This window comes from Mercenaria mercenaria, chromosome 10, assembly GCF_021730395.1.
Source record: "Mercenaria mercenaria strain notata chromosome 10, MADL_Memer_1, whole genome shotgun sequence".
In the NCBI taxonomy this organism is placed as follows: Eukaryota; Metazoa; Mollusca; class Bivalvia; order Venerida; family Veneridae; genus Mercenaria; species Mercenaria mercenaria.
This window is the reverse complement of record NC_069370.1, coordinates 50,409,921-50,432,351: the sequence shown is the minus strand read 5'-3', so window position 1 is coordinate 50,432,351 and position 22,431 is coordinate 50,409,921. Positions and strand designations below refer to the sequence as shown.

Sequence of the window (22,431 nt, the reverse complement as noted above, 5' to 3'; positions counted from 1 at the left end):
GCTGAAGGGTTATATTAAAATAATTATAAAATGCATGCTCCGCTGAAGGGTGCTGTAAAATCAATTGTAAAAAGCACGTGCTTCTGATGGGTGATATCAAATTAATTGAATAATGGAAGTGTGATTTTAATTTTAGGGAGTAACAGGTGAGAGAGGACCAGAGGGCAACCCTGGACCTCCAGGTTTTCAGGTAAGACAAATTTATTTGCTTCCGTCATTGTTTCATAGATATAACGTTTTACCACTATACCGAATATTCTTTATTTTCACAACAGCTGTCTTTAAGCTTCATTAAACAATGGACAGGAGCGGTTTTAATAAAATGTCTCTAGCCTCCTTACGGTGACATACAACGTGTATCGTATCAATATTGAACAGTTGCCCTTAAATGCATTTTTGCATATAGAAAAACGGGTATCAAAATCAGAGGTTTAACCACTGCTCTGAAGAACTGAGAGTAACTATCAAAAAGAGTCCTGTTTGACAATCTATTAATAACTATCAAAAAAGAGTCCTGTTTGACAATCTATTAAAAAGAAGTCTTCCTCGACTTCAGTAGCATACATATTGATAAGTTATCATAAATGTTTGTTTTGAATTTTAGGGACCCCCAGGTATGCAGGGAGCACCCGGAGAGGCAGGAAGGGTGGGAGAGGCTGGACGTAGTGGAGAACCTGGCCCAAGCGGCAGACCGGGATCTATGGTAAGTGTTGATTAAACTCATTAAAGACACACATTGACCGTAAGTTGATGAAAATTCAAAAGTTGGATTTCATCTAAACTATTGGTTTAATATGTCGAACAAAACACTATACTAAGATACCTAGCTTTTCTGGAAATAACAGAATTAGATTTCAGATTTTTAACATTTTTGTGTAACAGTAGGACAGAACAAAAGTTTACACAAGTCACAAAAGTTTGTCATGAGTGGAGATTATTGTCTTCAAATACATTTTGATTTTATTTTGTTAGTTACATGGTTATAGTGACTGATTCTATTGTAATATTACAACTAGGGCGAAAGAGGATACCCAGGTGAACAAGGACCACCAGGTGCCGTTGGTGAACCCGGAGAAGTTGGATTGGTTGGACCAGCTGGTCGCGCTGGATACAGGGTAAGTTTCTCATCATCAATACAATCTAAGACAGATTTTTCAAAGTATATCTAACCAAACCAGTCTAGTAAGCATTTCCTTTAAACTGTTTCCTAATCATCAAGTCCAGTATATAGTCATTTTTCATGACCAAACCAATACAGAATATAGTCCTTTTCAATGACCAAACCAGTACAAAATATAGTCCTTTTTCACAACAAACCAGTACAGAGTATTAATGTATTCAGAACGGGGATCCCGTGCGATCGGAAAAAAGATTAATGGCGACATATACCAAACTGTTGGACCATGTCTGAAGGTCACAAAAAGACATGTCGCCAGTACGAGTTCCGCGACTGGACCGATGTATGACGTCATCAAAATGGCGGCCAAGTTTGAAAATATAACTTTGCGTAATTCATTATTTATTTATGTTTCATAGCAAAACTTCATCTTATTATCTTTGGGTTTCCATCCTAGAATAGTTTTTGTCAATAGAATAACAATATTGAAGTAAATAAACAATTCTAACATGGCTCGATTTGATTTCTAGTTAAGCAAAGTAGAAAATCAAGCTCTATATATTCTGCGATAAACAACGGTTGACGCGCGGACCGGTAAGAGAGCATTATGACGTCAGTTATGACGTCATATTGCCGCATGACGTTCGATACATTTCTCCTCGCGTAAACGAAATCCAGTATAATATCTATTAAAATATATCAATGGCCATGTCAGAATGAAAACAGTCAAGGCCTTCTTGTTATTCATCGTCTAATTTACCATCTGAACTCTGAACCGTGGTAAATCAGACGATAAACAACTCGAAGGCCTTGATTATTTGTTAATTAAATGATGTGAAATAATAAAAATACATCTTACCCACCCACTTTATTTCAACAGATTATTTTCTTGTTGAATATATTTGTTTGGTACATGCTGAACCATCAAATTATACGAATATCATCATAGTTCAATAGTGTTGTTACAGTGTTGTTACAGTTTATGTGTGTGCTTTATGTCTCTGCTACACATGAACACTGTACAAATTTGCTGGCCCACCAAACATATCGCGTTGAACTTCACAATGACATTAAATATTCGCACAATCAAATGCAATTCCTACCTTTCTTCTAACGGTTTTTCCCGATAGATATTTTTTTTAATAGAAAACTTTTAATATTACGACTTATAGTTTCGATAGGATCCCAAAATTTTATTGAAGAATAATGGAGTCATTAAACAATAAACTTTCCATAGTCCATAGTTTGGAGTGTTACCTTAATTTTAGAATATGTCGGTTATTTTAGCCCAGTCTGTGGCAAGCAATTTGTGAGAATGAATCTTTTCATGATGGGTATCACGACTTGGTGTTGAAACATTTGCCTTCGTCTGGCATTCTGAGAACTCTTGAAGTTCTGTGATCATTTTATCAATTGTCAAGGTCTGGCACAACTTTTAATAACGCTTTTTGGAGAATTTTTATAACAGTTCTACGACAGAATTCTTGCTAACAGAAGTGTCTTTCTTGAAATCACGATTGTCAACAGTAAAGAACATACGGTGACCATTCTCAAAGTTTTCTGGAATAAAGACAACCTAATTAAGGAACGTTTGCCGTATATTATTATTAGCTATCTGATTCTAATGGGCAAAGAATAGTCTACTAAAGTATATAACCGGTGTAAGAAGTATTTTAGTTCTATACTTCTTGATGTTTAATCTATAATACACCAGCTGCCACCTGTAAATGTTATTAGTTATAACCACGAACAGTTGCAGTAGGTTTGTGGATGTATGCGTACATGTAAGGGTCGAGCACATAAGATTCTGTGACGAGTTGGGAACGTGACTGTCCTTAACATGTTCAAATTGTCACTCTCGCTTTCCGCGGAAGGACCCAAGATCAACCAATGTAGAAAACATACAGTGAATTAGGTATGGACTCCCTATTAAGATCTTGATTATCAGCAGTAACTGTTACTGGTCCTGTAAGTACCAACCTGAGGGATGAGTATCATTTGTCCCTTTGTAGAGGAAAGCTCTTGTATGTTAACCTTTCCGTTCAAAAACTTTATTGCTATGTATTCGTTTTATCGACAATAGCTTGGCATATTTTGTGTTTATTGCTGAAGTTAAACGTATTTGAAATATTGTAAGACTTTTTGATTGCCGTTTGTAATTTTTCACCCGCAGAACATTGGCCTCTTTCAACAACTAATATTTGCGATTGCCTGTCTTGACAGAAAGGGGGCGTATTATGTTATGACGCCAGTGTCCGCCTTTCCATCCATATACGTAAGCAATTTCGTGTCCCCTGTGTAACTTGAATTCTTTGAAGGATTTTAAAAGAACTTAACAGAAATGTTCACCACATGAAGACGACGTACAGAGCGCCTGTTCCGGATGGCAGGCTTCAAGGTCAATGTCAAACTTAGGGGTCAAAGGTCATACCTTTTTGCGTATATTGCTTCGCATTGCGGTGCTCTTGTTTCCTAAACGAATCGTTATAACACATCTAGTGAGTAATAGGGGTGTTTGTTTATTTTCAGTCACATTAGACTCTATTGCTTTAGCAACAATAATCGTTTCGTATCTAATTTTTAGCGATCCGTTGTGTCCCTACTGACACGGCTCTATCACAGTCTCTTAACCAAGGTGCAAAGTCAGCCTATGTCAAAGAAATCACGATCATCATATTAAAGGCGTTCTCGAATGGTAGAAATAGACTATTGCATAAGCGCTAGGGCACATTTTAGCACCGAACGTTTAACATATCATACCTGTACATAGTTTCCAATTAAATTTAAGCTACTGGAACTTAGTGTTGTTGTAATCAGACATCTTGATACATATTTACAGGTATAAAATAGTAATATTTAAAACAATACAGAGAAGATATTAACGAACAGATGTTAAAACATTGTCAAGAAAATGTTAGTAACAAATTTATTGATGTGTTTCATACATAACATTTCTGAATTGATTGTAAATGCTCCACAGACATCATGTCAGTTTTCACTGAATGCTGTGTATATTTTACGGAAGAGCGATGTTTCATAGTAAAAGGGTTTCGCGACTCCACATCAATTTGAATGTCTCAACAACAGCAACGAATAGTAGAAAGTAATGAAAGATAAATTAGATATAGTTATACTCTTTTATTCTATAGTTATGTCCAGCTGCGTTTAAATAGTAGGACAAGAGGTCGTTAGAAAGAAAAGAGTTCACTCATTCAGAAATACGTTAAAAAGTCCAAATGTAGAATTATATTACAGTCTATTAATTTACAATTTTTGAAGGGTCGTGAGTACAAGTCCCTGCGAGGTTTTAAGTTTGTCTAAACTATTATAACTGTTTTCAATTATGTATGATTATTACTATCAGATTATTATCAACAGGTTTCTATTTTTAATTTACTTTTAATTACGATGCAGCATAGAAATTACTTCATCAAAACTTTTCTTTTATTTTACGTCCCTTTAAAGATGTACTATGTTCATCTTTTACATAAATATTTCATAATTGCATATTGATCTAAATCTAGAAAGTCCTCATTAAACATCAATACCTTGGCTTAATATATAAACTAACTGTGTATAATTCAATCACTATTAAATGTCAGTAAAGTAACAACCATTTGTTTCAAACAAACTTCCAGAGCTTTAGTGGCGTAATATATTCATACTGTGTTTATTACACATTAATTAGTATGTAGTTTTTAAACCTTACACGCTACATTTCATACTCGCAAACATGTTTGTTTTATAATGTCATAAATGATATGCGATAATTGTTAATATATTAACATATGAAATTTAGGCATATTATATCTTTAATAAATGACGTTCGTTTTATTCAAAATAACATAATGCTATATAATTATGTATGTGTACGATGTAAACTACAACAAACTTCACTTTCAGCAACAAAAAAAGAAACTCCTATCAATCATGATAAATTCAGTTTTTAAAAAATGGCCGCCATTTTGATTACGTCATAACTCGGTCCAGTCGCAGAATTCAGACTGGCGACATGGCTTAGAATGAACTTCAGACATTACGGAACAGATTGGTATATGTCGCCATTAATCGTTTTTCCAATCGCACGGGACCCAAAATATGGCTCTAAGCGAATACACTAATAGTCCTTTTTCATGACCAAACCAGTACAGAATATAGTCCTTTTCCATGACCAAACCAGTACAGAATATAGCCATTTTCCTGACCAAACCGATCCAGAATATAATTCTTTATTGTATTATTACTGATATAGTCCTTTTTCGTGACCAGACCGGTTTAGAATATAGTCCTTTCTCAGGGGCAAACTAGTATAGAATAAAGTCATTTTTCATGACCAAAATCAATCCTGGATATACTTCGTTTTCATAACCAAACCAGTACAGTTGTGGGAAGAGAGAAAATTTCAGGAATTTTAGACGAAATCATTGTATATTTTTAGGGTGCTCCCGGAGCTCCAGGTCCAAAGGGTGAGATTGGCTCCGCTGGAAATATTGTAAGTATAGTAATCGATTATGTTGGAATTTTAATCACATGAACTTTTACACTATTAAATGAAAAAAAATGAATAAATTTTTTTAGGGCTTTATAATTATGGCACAGTCAGCTCTGTAGTAGCTATTGCAAGTTTCTAACTGAATAAAGCCAATAAAAAGATTTTTGAGAGGTGAAAAACATGGATACAGAAAGTGCTTATAGTTTTTCTATTGCTCTAGGGTACACCAGGACCACGTGGGTCACCTGGACCCCCAGGAGGAAAGGGAGAAGTTGTGAGTATTTTGAATTATTTATGTTATGCTTTTTTCTTGATCAGTTACTTAATTTATTTAAAGTAATGATTAATTGATAAAAAATAGCAAAGACATGCACCAATGTAAGTAAAATGCCGACTATTATTTTATCAACCAAAGCTATATAAAAGACGAAAATATTATCTATACGAAGTCATGAAAACCAAAACTATTCAGAGTTAAATGAAACAAAAACATTATCTGTTTAAAGTTCCATTTAAGGCTTTAAATTTTGAAGTTAAAAACGGATGAAATAGCTATTTAAATGGACGTTATGCATAATTACATCGGTAGAAAAACGCTACTTTTAATTTTACAATTAGAGACATAAAGAGGTTGGGGGCGGGGGGGGGGGGGGAGTTGTAATCAAGAACAATGAAACTTTCTGTTATGTTAATAAATAGTCAAACCTATGTCAAATATCAGAGAAAACGATTATTTACCAAGAAATCAGTACATTTTACGCTGATTACGAAAAATGTGGCAGCCACATTATAGACAAAGGCGTTTGAGCCTTTAAAGTCAAAGACACAAATAATAATAAACGCATGCATTGTTTTTACTCTATTCTAACATAAAATATGTGTGCGCTTGCCTTTGATACCCTTGCCATCGGATATACCAAAGTGGTGGGTATGACTCGTTTCATTTGGAGGGTAAAATTTTTCATAATATGCTGTTAACACGCCTGATCTAAATATGCGCGTTCCATTGAGAAATGAAAATTTACAACGGCCCTATGAAGCATATCTAAGAGTAAATAAAATAGATTTTTTTACATTATTTTATGATAGAATAACGTTTATGGATTTTAATTTCTCATTATAGCATCTGCAGCATTACGCGGGATACGTTATTGTCATATAGTCATAAAAGAGTCCTTAAAGTGATCCTTTGGATTCTGTAGATATTATAACGAGAAGAAACTTGTGTTATCCCTACAACAAATACAATAAACATAATGTTCCAGGGAGATCCTGGTCCTAATGGAGAAGATGGAAGCCCTGGTAGAGCAGGAATTCCAGGACTGGTCGGTCCTCCTGGACCTCCAGGTCCCGTAGGAGAAACACCACCCAAAGGCCAGCGTGGAGATCCGGGTCAAAGAGGACAAGTTGGTGCTCCTGGTGAAGAGGGAATAAGAGGAGAAGCTGGAGCTCCGGGCGAAGACGGACCACCAGGATTAGCTGTGAGTTGAATGGAGTTAACATTAAAGGCACTTACATCACCTTATCTATTTTCTGCTGTATACAATTGCTGGTAAATGATAGATCACGAAAAGATAAGAAGATGCTATTGAAAAGTAACGGAAGACCAGCTTATAAACTATGAAACAAAATAACACTTACCAATGTCTTCAACGACGAGGCCAAGCAAAAATAATTTCACATTTTCTTGTTTAATAAAGTATATATTCAAAATTCCTTTAAGGGAAATGCAGGATATCCAGGACCAAAGGGCCCCACTGGAGAACCAGGGGAAAAGGGTGAGCAAGGCGAACAAGGTGAATCAGGACCTCTTGGCAAACCAGGAGATACGGTATGAATACATCTAAGTGTTTATATTCTTAGTCATGTAAATAAATGTCATTTGAGCTCACTTTTAAGCATATCTGTGCACATCTAATGTAGTAAAATGCTTTTTAATGCACGCAAAAAGGAAGAGTCTTACGAAAGACATAAACATATTTCCTAAATTTCATAGTATGGAATTCAAGTTGTAAGTGGTGTCGGATATATAATAATGTAAATGAATGATTCATGTGTACTTAGGCGCTAAATATTTGTGTGCATTGGTTTAGGGTGTCAGAGGAGTCCGTGGTGCCAAGGGTTCCCGTGGAGACACTGGATCACAAGGTTTGCCAGGTCAGACCGGAGCCCCAGGACGTCCCGGCCCACAGGGATCTCCCGGACAACAAGGTGAGATGGGGCCACCAGGAGTTACAGGTGAAGAAGGCGTCAAAGGTTCACGTGGCCATAATGGTCCCATGGGTCAACAGGGAGAGCAAGGTATCCCGGGTCTACCAGGGTATGCCGGACAGAAAGGAGCCCAAGGAGAATCTGGTGAAGCCGTGAGTAACTTTATGTTTAGGATGCCACAAGTTACTTCAGATTTAAGATACCATGTTAGGATACCATACGTTACTGTATTTAGGATTAGATTTAAGGTGCAATAGATAAATTTGGATTTAGAATGCGGTAAGTTGCTTTGGATATAGCATGCCATAAACTATGTTAGAATCAGGGGTCACAAGTTACTTAAGATTTATAATACCAGAAGTTACTTTAGATTAAGGAGAATAAAGAAATATAAGAGGAAAACTATTGAGCTGTGCCATGGGAAAACCAACATAGTGGCTTTGCGACCAGCATGGATCCAGACCAGCCTGCGCATCCGCGCAGTCTGGTCAGGATCCATGCTGTTCGCTAACGGTTTCTCTAATTGCAACAGGCTTTGAAAGCGAACAGCATGGATCCTGACCAGACTGCGCGGATGCGCAGGCTGGTCAGGATCAATGCCGGTCGCAAACCCACTATGTTGGTTTTCTCATGGCAAGGCTCATTTCAGTTTGTAAAGATTATATAACAGAACAAAAAAAAGTGATCATCAACACGACGAGAAATTTAAAATATGTTATATGTCAGCTTGTCTATAATACGGAGAAAATGTATACAGTCAGACTTGTTTTAAAGACCGCCTGTCAACAGAGAGCATCTGGTTTTAAATGCTACAAGTTTCATATTAAAGTTAAATATTATTGATTTATTTCAGCCAGTGTATAAAGACCTGATGCACACGAAGATCTAATTAGTTTCCTTAGCACGGTCTTTATATCGAAGTTTGACAGTAAGATCTATCCCTTAAATACTTATACTGGTTAAAAGTAAACTTAACATTCGTTTCGTCAGAAGTGTATAATTGTAATGTTTACTTATTTAGGGTCCACCTGGACCTAACGGTGCACCTGGCAGACAGGGTGACCAAGGAGAGCCGGGACTTCCTGGTGTAATGGGAGAGACTGGACCAATGGGAGGAGTCGGTGACAGGGTAAGATATATCTTACAGTCATTATTCTTTTGCATTTGATATTCTGGTGCCTTTTTTCAGAAACAAAAAAGCCCATGTGGTTATATTTTATGCATCACAACCAGAAGAAAACCTGATGCCGATATATTTGCATTGAAAAATTAGAGAAGACATACAACTGTTAAATATAAATGTATATACATTTACTTGCTTTATTATATGTATAAAACCTTACATGAGGGTTTTCGTTATTAAGTGGGAAAACAATTTTGATATGTAATTGCAACTTTGCACCATTACTTTTATGTATAAATATGGAATGTAATATCCATTACCTTTATGTATATATGGACCAAAATATCATAAGCTTTATGCATATAAAGAAAGTAATATCCTCAATTATGTATTACAAGGACTGTTTTACTTATATCAGATGATACCTTTATGTATATAGGGAGCGTTATATCCATCACCTTTATGTTTATAGGGAGCGTTATATCCATCACCTTTATGTTTATAGGGAGCGTTATATCCATCACCTTTATGTTTATAGGGAGCGTTATATCCATCACCTTTATGTTTATAGGGAGCGTTATATCTATAACCTTTATGTTTATAGGGAGTGTAATATGCATTACCTTTATGTTTATAGGGAGTGTAATATCTATTACCATTATGTATATAGGGAGCGTAATATCCATTACCTTTATGTTTATAGGGAGTGTAATATTTATTACCATTATGTATATAGGTAGCGTTATATCCATCTTCTTTATGTTTATATGGCGCGTAATATCTATAACCTTTATTTTTATAGGGAGTGTAATATGCATTATCTTTATCTTTATAGGGAGTGTAATATCTATAACCTTTATCTTTATTGGGAGTGTAATATGCATTACCTTTATGTTTAAAGGGAGTATAATATCTATTACCATTATTTTTATAGGGAGTGTAATATCTATTACCATTATGTATAAAGGGAGCGTTATATCCATCACCTTTATGTTTATAGGGCGTGTAATATGCATTACCTTTATGTTTATAGGGAGTGTAATATCTATTACCATTATGTATATAGGGAGCGTAATATCCATTACCTTTATGTTTATAGGGAGTGTAATATCTATTACTATTATGTATATAGGGAGTGTAATATGCATTACCTTTATGTTTATATGGAGTGTAATATGCATTACCATTATGTATATAGGGAGCGTAATATCCATTACCTTTATGTTTATAGGGAGTGTAATATCTATTACCATTATGTATATACAGTGTAATATGCATTACCTTTATGTTTATATGGAGTGTAATATATATTACCATTGTGTATATAGGGAGCGTAATATCCATTACCTCTATCTTTATAGGGAGTTTAATGTACACTACCTTTATGTATATAGGGAGTGTAATATCTATCACTATCACCTTTATCTTTATCAGGACTGTTATATACATTACCTTAATGTTTATTGGGACTGTTATATCAATCACCTTTATGTTTATAGAGAGCGTAATATCCATCTCCTTTATAGGGAGTGTCACCTTTATGTATATTGGAAGCATAAAATCTATTACCTTAATCTTTATATGGAGTGTAATATTGTAATATCCATTATCTTTATGTTTATAGGGAGTGCAATATCTGTTACAATTTATGTATATAGGGAGCGTAGTATCTATCACCTTTATAGGGAATGTAATATCCAATATCTTCATGTATATAGAGAACGTGATACCAATCACCTTTATTTTTATAGGGACACATTACCTTTATGTAAATATGTATATAGGGAGCGTAATATCTATTACCTTAATCTTTATAGGGAGTGTAATATCCATTATCTTTATGTTTATAGGGAGTGTGATATCTGTTACAATTTATGTATTTAGGGAGCGTAGTATCTATCACCTTAATCTTTATAGGGAGTGTAATACCCTTTACCTTTATGTTTATAGGGCGTATTACCTTATCTTTATAGGGAGTTTAAAATCTATTACCTTTATGTATATCGAGCGTAATAACTATTACCACCATCTTTATAGGGAGTGTAATATTCATTTACTTTATGTTTATAGGGACTATTATATCCATTACTTTTATGTTTAAAGGTATCGTAATATGCACAAGTTTTATTTTTATAGGGAGCGTAATATCCAGTCTTCATTCATCACCATAATATACGTTATACATAAAGCATATAGGGAGAGTAATATTTGTTACCTTTATATATATATACGGAGCATAATATCCATTATTTTTATGTATATAGGGATCGCAAGGGGAGCCCGGACGCCCAGGTGATGACGGTATACCAGGACCTCAAGGACCCCCAGGTCCACCAGGTCTGACTGGACCAGTTGGAGCTCCAGGAGATACGGTATGTAAACTTTAAAATTACTAACAATAACATTCATAATTTTTTTATTTATGAATGAAAACATCAGGAATATAATCCGTGAAACAATTAGTACAGCTTGTCGAAGCTTCGTGCACCATTTGGATACACCGTGTTTATCAATTAATATGAATAATATGGAAAGTGTATTTCAAAGCTAATTTTCGCCTCAGTTCCACAGTGTTCTAACAGGTCAAAAGTTAATTTAAAAAAAAGGTCGGTTGTTCTTCCTGTTAAGCTGCTAGGACATAACTGAATGATGAAATACTTACTGCAAATATTGGTGTTAGATTGTGCTTGCCGTTATTTAATGTAGATCTGATCTGGGCGGTACCCATCTTTCAATTTTTGTCAAAAATGTCAGTTAGATCATGTGGAACTTAGGCGACGTGATGTCAGAGCTACACGCAACCATTAATTTAATCATAAAATAGTTCAAGAAAAAGTTTATAGCCTATTTTTTTAACATATTTCCGAATGTATAAATAATGTACAGCATAGAATAATGCTTTTATTAAAGTAATCTTTATCGTATTTTTCGTTGCATTTTAATTTTGATTATCTGGCAGTATCATACTTATTTAACTATACACGACATTTGATAATAGCGAACATTACCATATTCTTTTAATAAGGGACCCCCAGGACATGACGGCTTACCAGGACTGGCTGGACCTAGAGGTGATCGCGGTATGGTTGGAGACCAAGGACTTCCGGGACCACCAGGAGCAACTGGATTTATGGTTAGTTTGATAAGGTTCCAAGTTCCAAGTAATTCAATGGAAAACCGAAAAAAGGACTTTTATATTTTGATCACAGTTACTTCTTGTCTTAGACTAACCACTAAACTGATAATATGACCTTGTTATAAAACTTCTGATATTTATAAGTTTTATTCTATGTATAAGTGACAAATATCGGTCTAATTTAGAGATTTTCTCAAAGATCTAATTATAATATGACACAAGATATAGATTAGCTTTATTCACATCTATTAACATAAGGATAAAAAAGGATATATCTAAGTCTAGTATATTGTCTGTTCTTGTCTGTACTGGTAAGACATCTTGTTTTGGCATGGCGCCGCTAAATTTTAAAGATATTCAGTTAATATGGGTTCTAAAATATTCTTATTCTATGACTTTTATGGCATGATTATAAAGTAATTAAAGAATATCTTTTATTATAGGGACCACCAGGACCTAGCGGATCGCCAGGTTCCAGCGGACCAAGAGGAGAGAGGGTAAGAGTTCAACTACCAAGATCCTAAATAAATGCTTACTTCATGCAGCAGCTATCCCATTACTCAAAATTATGACATTTAGTAGGCGAAACAAAACAAAAATCATTTAGAAAGCAGCTTACATATATAAATACTCTAAATTTAGAAAGGCGGGTGTAAGCAATGTTCAGGACCGCAACACGATTGTAAATGGTTATTGTACAAAAATAACAAATGAATCAATTTCACAAATAACTGGTATAAATTTACTTTCAATAATACAAATCTTTTCACATCTTTTTTATTTAATACAATAGGGAGAGACCGGACCTGTCGGATCCACTGGCGCATCTGGACCTCGAGGATCACCGGTGAGTCTAATGTGTAAATATAGTAACAACATAGGGTATCTTGGGGGTGTTTTTGGATGTCTTGTGGTGAAAAGACCTCCCAAAAATCGCTTAATCGGTATATTTTGTGTTTCCTCCGCAGTGACAATAGGCACCTCGTTTATATAATATTATATATACATCAGAAGTATAAAAAAAAATTCCTTTCGCAAACGTGGATGATATATTCAAGGTAACTGAATCTGACAAACAAACGGAATAAAAAAGTTTGTTTCCACAAAATATTAATAGGAAACTGATTGGATAACTAGTTTCAAAACGAATGGTTTTGAGTTTTAAATCTGCACCTGAGATGAAAAAAAACAACAACATTATCATAAAATGATGATAAAAATGTATGCTATTTCACCATGCCAATAATGTTTATATTGCTTATTAACAGGGACCACAAGGTGCAGAGGGTTTGCCTGGTGAATCCGGATCTATGGGAGAAACGGTAAGCAAAAGATCAATTTTAAAACATCTTTACTGAATAATTCAAAATCGGAGTAAAACTGAGTAAGTTGTGAGCATCTAAATATTTTGGTCATATTGGCGGCCATTTTGTTTCCATGGCAACAAAAACAAAATGGCGGATTTATTAAATTTTTAGATACGCATTTGAACTGTATTCACTTATTTCAGTAAAATAATGTCTCTACTTTTTCCAGCTATGATGGAAGAAATTATCATGTTTTACACCATACACTCAAAAATATATGAAAACTAATCTATTTAAAAGGTTGTTTGCTAAATAAAGAAATCAGCAGTGTGTAAATGACGTCATAAACACACTAAAATGGTTGCCTCCATGATCAGCCATTTTCTTAAGTTTCAAACTGCCATATCTTTTTCAATAGTGGTCCGATTTTAAAACTTCTTTCAGCGTTATAAAAGGCTTGAGGATGGCTTTCATACAAAATTAACTTATTGTCAGGCTTTCCGTACCCTTTAATTGATGTTTACTCAAACGAAACTGTTTATATTCACATGATATGCAGAATAAATAATAAATCTGACGAATTGTGACACAATGATACAAAATACATGTTCCCTCTTAATACTGATAACTCTAAACACAATTATTAAGCTCTTTAAAATTGTAAAATATCAAGAAATAGACGCTGTCATAGTTAACAGAGATATCAGATTTTTAGCTTGACTGTTATTTCGCGAAATTAAAACGCAGCGTAATAAAGAGAGGTTCAATCTTCACATTACTCGTAAATTTCATCATTCCGTTTAACGAAGACTACTTTCCGAGAAAAATATTTTTTAAAAAAGCACGATATGAGCGAAAATTATTCCCTCCCGAATATTTCTAACTTAACAGTACATTTGGATTTCTTATTTCACCCACAGGGAGACAAAGGAGATCCTGGACTTATCGGTTTAATGGGCTTGCCTGGAGCCGAGGGAATGCAAGGTGACGATGGTCTTCCAGGGCCTCCCGGACCCCCGGGTCAACGTGTAAGCCATTAAATAACACAAACTATGTTTTAAATGTATTTGTTCTGGATTTTTTAAAGATTTAAATCACTACCAACTGATGAAATGCTTTATTGAAAGTTGAGTATGGTATATCTTGCGCAATGTCATTTTTATCTAATTAGACTAGGGAAAATATTTACATCGTGTAATGAGATAATTTAAGCTACGTTTTATTTTAAATTGGCAAGACATAAAATGGCAAATGAGTTGCAAGTATTTTTATCCTAATATAACTCATATTATACTTCTATATCGTCTTTTGAAGGGTCCAGATGGGCCCCGTGGATCAATCGGAATGGACGGACAACCAGGACCGCCTGGACCACCAGGATCAATGGTAAGTATCTTCACCGGTGTTATTAACAAAATTATTTTTAAATGTAATTTTCATTCATAAAAAGGGAGGCCTACCGATTATTTAACACCTGAATAAAAAAATCTTATATGAAAAGTTTAGACATTTATGTATATAATTAAGTTAAAATATGATTAAAAAAAAGAAGAATATGCGTATAGCAAGAATTCAGCAGGTTTTATTGAATGCCAGAGGTCGAAAACATTGCTTGTCCAGGTTCTGGATAAGTTTAGAAGCGTCTTTGCATTTTACACTGCAAACTTTCAGCAATGGGTGACTGAATGTTGGCCACTGCAAATGGTTATCATAACTGTTTTCTATGTTTAAGGGTCGTCGTGGTCCCGAAGGAGTAGATGGCCGCTCGGGACCAGTAGGACCGGAAGGCGCACCAGGACCGCCCGTAAGTTTATTAAGAATTATTTCTTTCCGTCAGAATACTCATGCTAGGTTGATATCTTATTGTCAGTATGATGCGGCGATGTCCTTTGGTGTGTTTTAGGTAATTTAATTATTTTAACTGTAAGGATATGGCTATAATTTGTGTATGTTCGTTATTAGTTTCACGGATTTGGTGTTCTCATTGACGATGGTGTCTTCTCAAAACAGCGGAATTGCCAATGAAAAAAGAAAGATACAGTTTTGGTGGAATTACGCAAAATAATTTGTCTCGTTTTTTTTTTAAGGAAATATTTTTTCTATTTTTTATTGGTGTAGTTAAATTTCGAATAAAATTTCTTCAGGAGCGAAACATCACTTAAATCAATAGTATAGTCAGACAAAACCAGTGCCTATAATAAGTAGTCGAAAGTAAATGTAGCTGTTATACTAATACACCAATCTAATAATAAGCTATCAAACAATCAGTTAATGTTTCATGTTCTTAGACAAAGCTATTATATACATAATGTTCTGAAGTTACAATTTCTAACTTTTTTAGGGTCCTCCAGGTCAGCCCATGTACGCCAATGCCCTTGGGGCAATGTTCGGCGCCAGTACATACAAAGGCAATCCGTATCAGGTAGTTTGTCTACACATTCATCTGAATTTATATATAAACATTACCACTTTCAAAGCGTCAGTTGCTGCAAAATGTGTTTCAAACGAAATAATTTTATAGTAATAATTAGTTTCTGCTCTTGAAAAATGGGTAATCAATACTTAGACAAAAGATGTAGAACAAGCATTTGATACATTTTGTATGCAAATGTAATAGTCTAAAAAAAAACATGATTACAATAGATAACAGTTAACGGCCATGCGCCACACTTTAGCACCAAAACCACAGGTATTTTATATAGAATTTTATATAAAATAAACTCTATTTTGACAGGCGTCACTGTTCATAGTCAGGATTTTTATGCTTTTTTCAGTGACAATTTAGGCTCAAAGGTAGGACTGGGGCAGGTCTTTAAGCGGTGCACACCTGCAGATACCCTTAGTCACACAAGTGCTTGAACTTACCCTAAAAAAACCAACAAAAAACTTTAAATACTCTATTGTTTTTGCTCAAATATTTACAAGCGTCCTTATTTTATCACTTCCTGTACATGTCTAAGATGATAAATTTTATGCGTTTTGGTAATAATGAAGCAATTATATATGTTTTTTTTTCAGGCTGATAGCTCCTCCACCCCGCAGGTAAGGGAATACATGTATATCTACTAATAATATTGTGGCTTAAAAACACATCCATAACGAAATCGTTTTTTGACGATAATTAAAAGGAAGGCCATTTTGGTTTAAGTAATCACTATTCATGATTATTTTAGAAATACATTTACTATAGTTATTTACATCCTGGAATTACTAAAAAAAACTTATTTATCCGTAGCAGGGTTTGGACATCAGATATACTCCTTTACAGTTTCGTATTTAAAACTTCGAACTAACGGAAGTTAAACTCCTTCTTGGGATCCTTCTCCGGGTTCTAAAGCGTATTTAATAGAATAACGATTATTTAGTAGGAAAGTTAACCATTTTCATTTGCTGTTCAATTTTCATCTAAACACTGCTTTACTTAATTTGGATCTCTTCATTTTCTGGACAGGTAAATGAGAAGTATGGGGACGTTTATTAGCTTGAACTTTGGTCTCTTTAGTATTTTCATACACATTTATCTTCCGTATTGCGAAATGTTAAATTGTATATATTCATACTGTTAACATAATTTGTAAAAATACAAACGTTTTAACTTAGATACATATCAAAACTGGTACAAGAAAAAATAATCATGATTCAAACCAGACAGTGGGTGTATTAACATTCTAGGAGAAAGAAGCCTTGGCCACATTAGGCACTGTAGACAAGAAGATTCAGAAGATGAAGGCACCAACAGGCGAAAAAGATGCACCAGCAATGTCCTGTCATGACTTCAAGGTTCACAATGAGGAAAAAATTGTTAACAAGGATCGTATGTACACAAATATAAAACATACCTCAGTTCGCAAGTATTGCTCTTTACTTTAGCCCAGATACAAAGCAAATGGGAGATACAGAAGTCAAGCGTGTCTGCCCGTCGGTCAGTTTGTCCGTCCGTCCAAACACATGTTCGCTCCATATCTTCTTTACTGCTTGGAAGAGTTTCATAACACTATCATTAGTTGTTTATTTCATCAAGACGACGTACAAATTGCAAAACCCAGAAAATTAGATTCAAATTCACACTTGGAGCTCAAAGGTCAAAACAGTAGCTTAACTTCGTGTCCGCTCCATATCTTTTAATCCGCTCGACGGATTTTCAAAAGAGAAAGTATGTCAAAGACAGTAGAATGAGTGCTTTCATCCACTCAAAGATTCTGCAATCAGTTCTCAGTATTTTTTTCAAACACTTGGCCTAACTGCGAAAGTGTGTACGTTATATACTCAGTATTCCACGAAAATGCTGTTGTGTGAAGTGTTTGAGAAAAATATCGAGAACTGATAGCAGAAGCTTTGTGTTAAGGAAAGCATTCATTTTGCTGTCTTCAGCGCTTTTTATTTCATAAAACCCCGTCATGTAATCAGGAAAATATAGGCACAACGTTACCTGAATCGGAACATTTTCTCCGTGTGCACGGTATCCAAAAGTCACATGGGTTTCACGTGGGTTTAGCTACCTTGTTTAATTAGGATTGAAAAATGTTAAAAATAAGATTATAATGCCTATTGATGTAATTAAATGGCGGCTGTACAACGGATATTTGAAATATTAAGGATTTTATCTGTTTTTCAGCTATGAAAATAATGATTGATCCAAACAAAGGCGATGACTATGACATGATGCAAGTAAGCTGCGAGTTCCGGTCTAAAATCTCTTGGACGTGCATCCATCCTGCCAAAAATGAGGTGATAGTGTTTCTTTGTTGAACAGAATTTATCGATCAAACACTTTATTCTGTAGATTTAGTCACAAATAAAAAAAGTTACAAGCGATTGCTTCAAATCGGGTTGGTATCACCAACAAAATATTAATATTAACAATTTGTATTCTCTTCTTTTAAAATTGGTAAAGAAATATTTTATACAATAACTTTATGCTCGGCAGTAATTAATACCATAAAACATTTAAACGAAATAAACGCCTATGTTTCACATTTGGTACACGCACTGACGTGTAAATGACTCGAAAGACATGTCATGAATTAATATTTTAAATATTGGTAAAGAAATCTATGATATTGTTAAAACAACTCTTACACCGCTTTTCAGTTCGCCATGCAAAAATGGGTCAAGCAGCCTTTATCGAAACACACGTGGTTCAGCGATATCCAGAATGAAACATACGGCGGAGAGCATAGTGTGAGTTACAGTTTTCTGTTTTAGTAAATGACAGATCGTGGGCTGAGCGCGAAACTATTGTAACTGTATATAAATAAAGAAAAAAGATACAATAGTTTCGCGCTCAGCCCTCGAGATATACATAAATTATAATAAAACATATGGACATTATAAAATGTTGTGGTGAAAATGTCTACTACTATTTATTCCGCATTATATTTGGAAATATCACAGCTCGGATTCTACGCTGTTATATCGTAACTACGATACTATAATATTACTTTTTCGTTATTGAAATGAATAGCCTTTTGTATTTCTTTTGTTAATAAATTACGCTACAATTTAAAAACGAAAACAAAATCAAAAGACTATATTTAATAGCTTACATTATGCCAAAACAAAATAACTTAACTTTTTGAATAAACAGGTCGACTACGAGTTTAGGTACGACGCGAATGGCTCTCAGATCAATTCTCTAGCAGCCGTTAGCGACATAGTCCGCCAAGATATCTGGGTAAATTGCACAAACACCGTCGCATACTATGACGATTCAACTCAGGCATACGACAAAGCAGTTCATCTCAGAGCATTTGATGATAAGTTTGTTCTAACACCAGGGGGCAAGAGGAAGAAAAAGGGAACCTTGAAATATACTGTGGACGAATCGGAAGATGGTTGTATGGTAAGTCATTATCTTTTGAATAATAGGACTGTACTGCGCTTCAAGGCAGTCACTGTAGAGGAAACTGATAAAAGAAACTGCGTTAACATGAGAACTGTGACTCTGAATTTTTATCCAATATTAAGATCAGTTTGACTATATCTTAGACGAGGTTTTAGTTTTGTTCTGTCTTTGAAACTTTATGCAAGTGGGGGGTGTTTCCTGTGGCAAAACCCAATCCAGTTATTTTAGAAACACATTTAAAAATGTGATCGAATACGTAACTAAATATCATATGTACTTTTTAATAATCATCTGAATACATTACTCTGCTTCAATTGATCAAAATTCTAAGTTGAAAATGTCAAGTGACTAGTTTTTATTCGCATTCATTAGCAAATGATTCATATCTCTTTTTTATTTTAAGTACGGAAATGGCGTGAGACAATCCACAAGAATTGAGGTGAAAACGAGAAAAATGTCGCTGTTGCCAGTTTTGGATATCGCTGTTCGTGATGCTGGAGGAGCAGACCAAGAATTCGGTTTCATGTTAGGTGCCGTATGCTTCGGCAATAAGTAAAATGTTTTACTCATATTTTCATTAACAAACAGCTACCCAAAAGCTTTCGACGCTTTGTTGGCTGAAATATTGACTTTATCAACGTTTTGAAACATCTACTGAACACTAAGATGTTCCCAGTGAATAACTTTAGTGTTCGTATGAAGCCATCGAAGTCTGTCTGTATGCATCCGCTGCAATTATGTATACACGAGTGTATGGGAGAAGTGTGTTCTATTGTGTTTTTTTTTCATTTATTTTCAAAACATCAACCTTTTCACAATTACGTTACATTCCTATTTCATCACATTTATGATCAGGGAATGATTTCAGACATTTATTGACATTTTGTTGAGATTTGGCATCTACCATTCACCATGATTTCAAGGAAGTGACGTCATTTTTGATCCACCTCGGTCTGCCATGATACCGACAAAATGACGTCACTTCCTGATTATTGCGCACCTGTGATACAAACGTGTGATATGTCACCAATACCATGAGTGTTATACATTATAACTGCTTTTCTTATGTGGCTTATGTTTATTGTCACATTTTTTGTCAAATGCTACTTTTGTGTCAGTAATAAAACAGATGAAAAATCAACATTTCTTGTTTTGTTTGCAATTCAGTTAGCCAGTAAAAATTACCACTTAGAATCTAAATACATTTTAAAATTGGAGAAGTCGAGCGTATCCTTAATCATAAAAAATCAGAAGGTAAAGGACATGAGGACGTTATATATGATCATAGTAGGTAACAAGACAACATGGCACTTCTATGTCTTCTAACATATTGTTGTATGAAATATGGACCAAACTCTGGTAACTTTTATGAGCAATGTAATAACAAGATAAAGGGATGTAACCGAAAAATGAGACAGAGAAGTTATTGTTTCTTCCTTAGATAAGTTCCCGTCAGCACTTCTAGGGTTTTGCTTTTCACAAATACATTTAACAAAGGGAGCTAATTTTAAAAAAGTCACCTAGGTAAAGTTATGGTTCTTGTGCACTACTTTTCCTCTCTATGACCTATGTTATTGTACGATAGTTCAACTTTATACCTCTTATTCTCCGGAAAATAAGTTGACTAATTTCTTAAAGGGACACGGGTGAAGGAAAACTCGAGGGTTTCCCTCTGGGCATTATAGAAAGGGAAGAACCAAAGGTGACCCTGAGGGAATTATGGTGAAGGAAGACCAAAAGTGCCCCTGCCGGCATTATGGTGGAGGAAGACCCCATTGTGCTCTTTCGGGCATAATGGGTAAGTAAACTCAAAGGGGTCCTGGTGGAGGAAGATCCAACGGTGTCCCTCCAGATATAATTATAGTAAAGACAGATCTAAAGATGTCCCTCCGGGCATTATGGTGGAGGAAGGCCCGCAGTTACTCCTCTGAACATCTCGGTGAAGGAAATACCAAAGGTGACCCTACAGGCTTCATAATGAAGGAAGACTCTTCCCCCTAGTATATTTTGGTGGAGGAAACCAAAGACTGCTCATACTCATTCTATTCCGAAAGAAACACAAGGTGAACCTCAGGGCATTATGATAAAGAAGACCCAGTGGTGCCTCTCAACACATTATTCGAAGGACTGCCCAAAGCTGTCCTTTTGGGTATTAAAAGCTGTCCTTTTGGGTATTATTTCGCGGTAAGTCGGAATGTTACCCGCTCAAACATTATGGTGAACGCAGACCCAGAGTTGTCCATCCAGTAATTAAATGTAAATGACGACCAACTAGTGTCTCTTCAAGATTTATCGGGAAGAAAGACCGAAAGGTACCTCTCTCCTCATAATAGTTAAGAAAGAAACGAAGGTGATCCTCTGGGTATTATGGTAAAAACAAAATTTAAGCCTATATCGGACATAATTGTGAAAGGCGACCTTAAGTGCCCCTCCAGTACTATTTTAAAGGAAATAAATTAGGTAAGAAGACTCAAATTCTTCCCCTCCGGTAATTATTCCAAGCACTGGAGGACTTCTGAGTGGAAACAGCAGCCTTCCGCAAACTAGCTTGATGGATCTTACATGACGACTCGAGAGTACTAAGATACAAATGTGAGGGGCAAATGCTTCATAATCAGCGTCCTAAATCACTTGGCCATAGAGCCCCCCTTCCCCCGCCCACTTTCCCCTTTCCATTTCAATGAGGAACATTTATTTATTTATTTATTTATTTATTTGGGTTTTACGGCGCACCAACACAGTATAGGTTATATAGCGCCAAACAGGACTACAAATTTTGATTTCACATCTCATTTACATCGAAATAAAAACATGAGGTATGGAATCAAAATTTGTATACCTGCTGGAATCACAGATTTACAGCAAAACCAAATGTTAAGACCCTATTAGTCGCCTCTTACGATCATGCAAGAGTAAGGCAGTAGTTCCAATTCTTTTCATACACAGATCGTCCCAGAACAACATGGGCCATCAATGAGGAAGAAGAGATCACAGAGTGATCTTGGCGCCCACCATTGAGCCATTTTTGAATGTTCCAAATTCAAGACTAGCTCAAGGTCAAAATTAAGGTCAAAGTTCATTTTGGTACACAAAACTGTGCATGTGGTCCATGCATGTGGTCCAAATTTGAAAGCTGTAGCTTGAGAAATGTGAAAGAGGTCACTAGATCAATTTCAATGTCGAAGTTCATTTCGGTACAC

General features: G+C 35.2%; 1 protein-coding gene across 1 annotated transcript in view; it reads left to right on the top strand.

Moving 5' to 3' along the window:
• The window catches only part of LOC123560738 (fibril-forming collagen alpha chain-like), a 35,519-nt gene extending 15,147 nt beyond the window's left edge, over positions 1–20,372 (top strand). Inside the window, exons 21-44 of the mRNA XM_053553065.1 lie at positions 137–190; positions 605–703; positions 1,017–1,115; positions 5,556–5,609; positions 5,830–5,883; positions 6,875–7,090; positions 7,333–7,440; positions 7,703–7,972; positions 8,842–8,949; positions 11,208–11,315; positions 11,969–12,076; positions 12,523–12,576; positions 12,873–12,926; positions 13,348–13,401; positions 14,307–14,414; positions 14,701–14,772; positions 15,119–15,190; positions 15,728–15,808; positions 16,405–16,428; positions 17,059–17,200; positions 18,002–18,114; positions 18,478–18,567; positions 18,974–19,228; positions 19,635–20,372. Coding sequence (XP_053409040.1) covers positions 137–190; positions 605–703; positions 1,017–1,115; positions 5,556–5,609; positions 5,830–5,883; positions 6,875–7,090; positions 7,333–7,440; positions 7,703–7,972; positions 8,842–8,949; positions 11,208–11,315; positions 11,969–12,076; positions 12,523–12,576; positions 12,873–12,926; positions 13,348–13,401; positions 14,307–14,414; positions 14,701–14,772; positions 15,119–15,190; positions 15,728–15,808; positions 16,405–16,428; positions 17,059–17,200; positions 18,002–18,114; positions 18,478–18,567; positions 18,974–19,228; positions 19,635–19,787 — 2,550 coding nt within the window. The 3' untranslated portion in view covers positions 19,788–20,372. The remainder of the gene's footprint in view (positions 1–136; positions 191–604; positions 704–1,016; positions 1,116–5,555; positions 5,610–5,829; positions 5,884–6,874; positions 7,091–7,332; positions 7,441–7,702; positions 7,973–8,841; positions 8,950–11,207; positions 11,316–11,968; positions 12,077–12,522; positions 12,577–12,872; positions 12,927–13,347; positions 13,402–14,306; positions 14,415–14,700; positions 14,773–15,118; positions 15,191–15,727; positions 15,809–16,404; positions 16,429–17,058; positions 17,201–18,001; positions 18,115–18,477; positions 18,568–18,973; positions 19,229–19,634) is intronic.
• Positions 20,373–22,431: the final 2,059 nt, after the last annotated feature.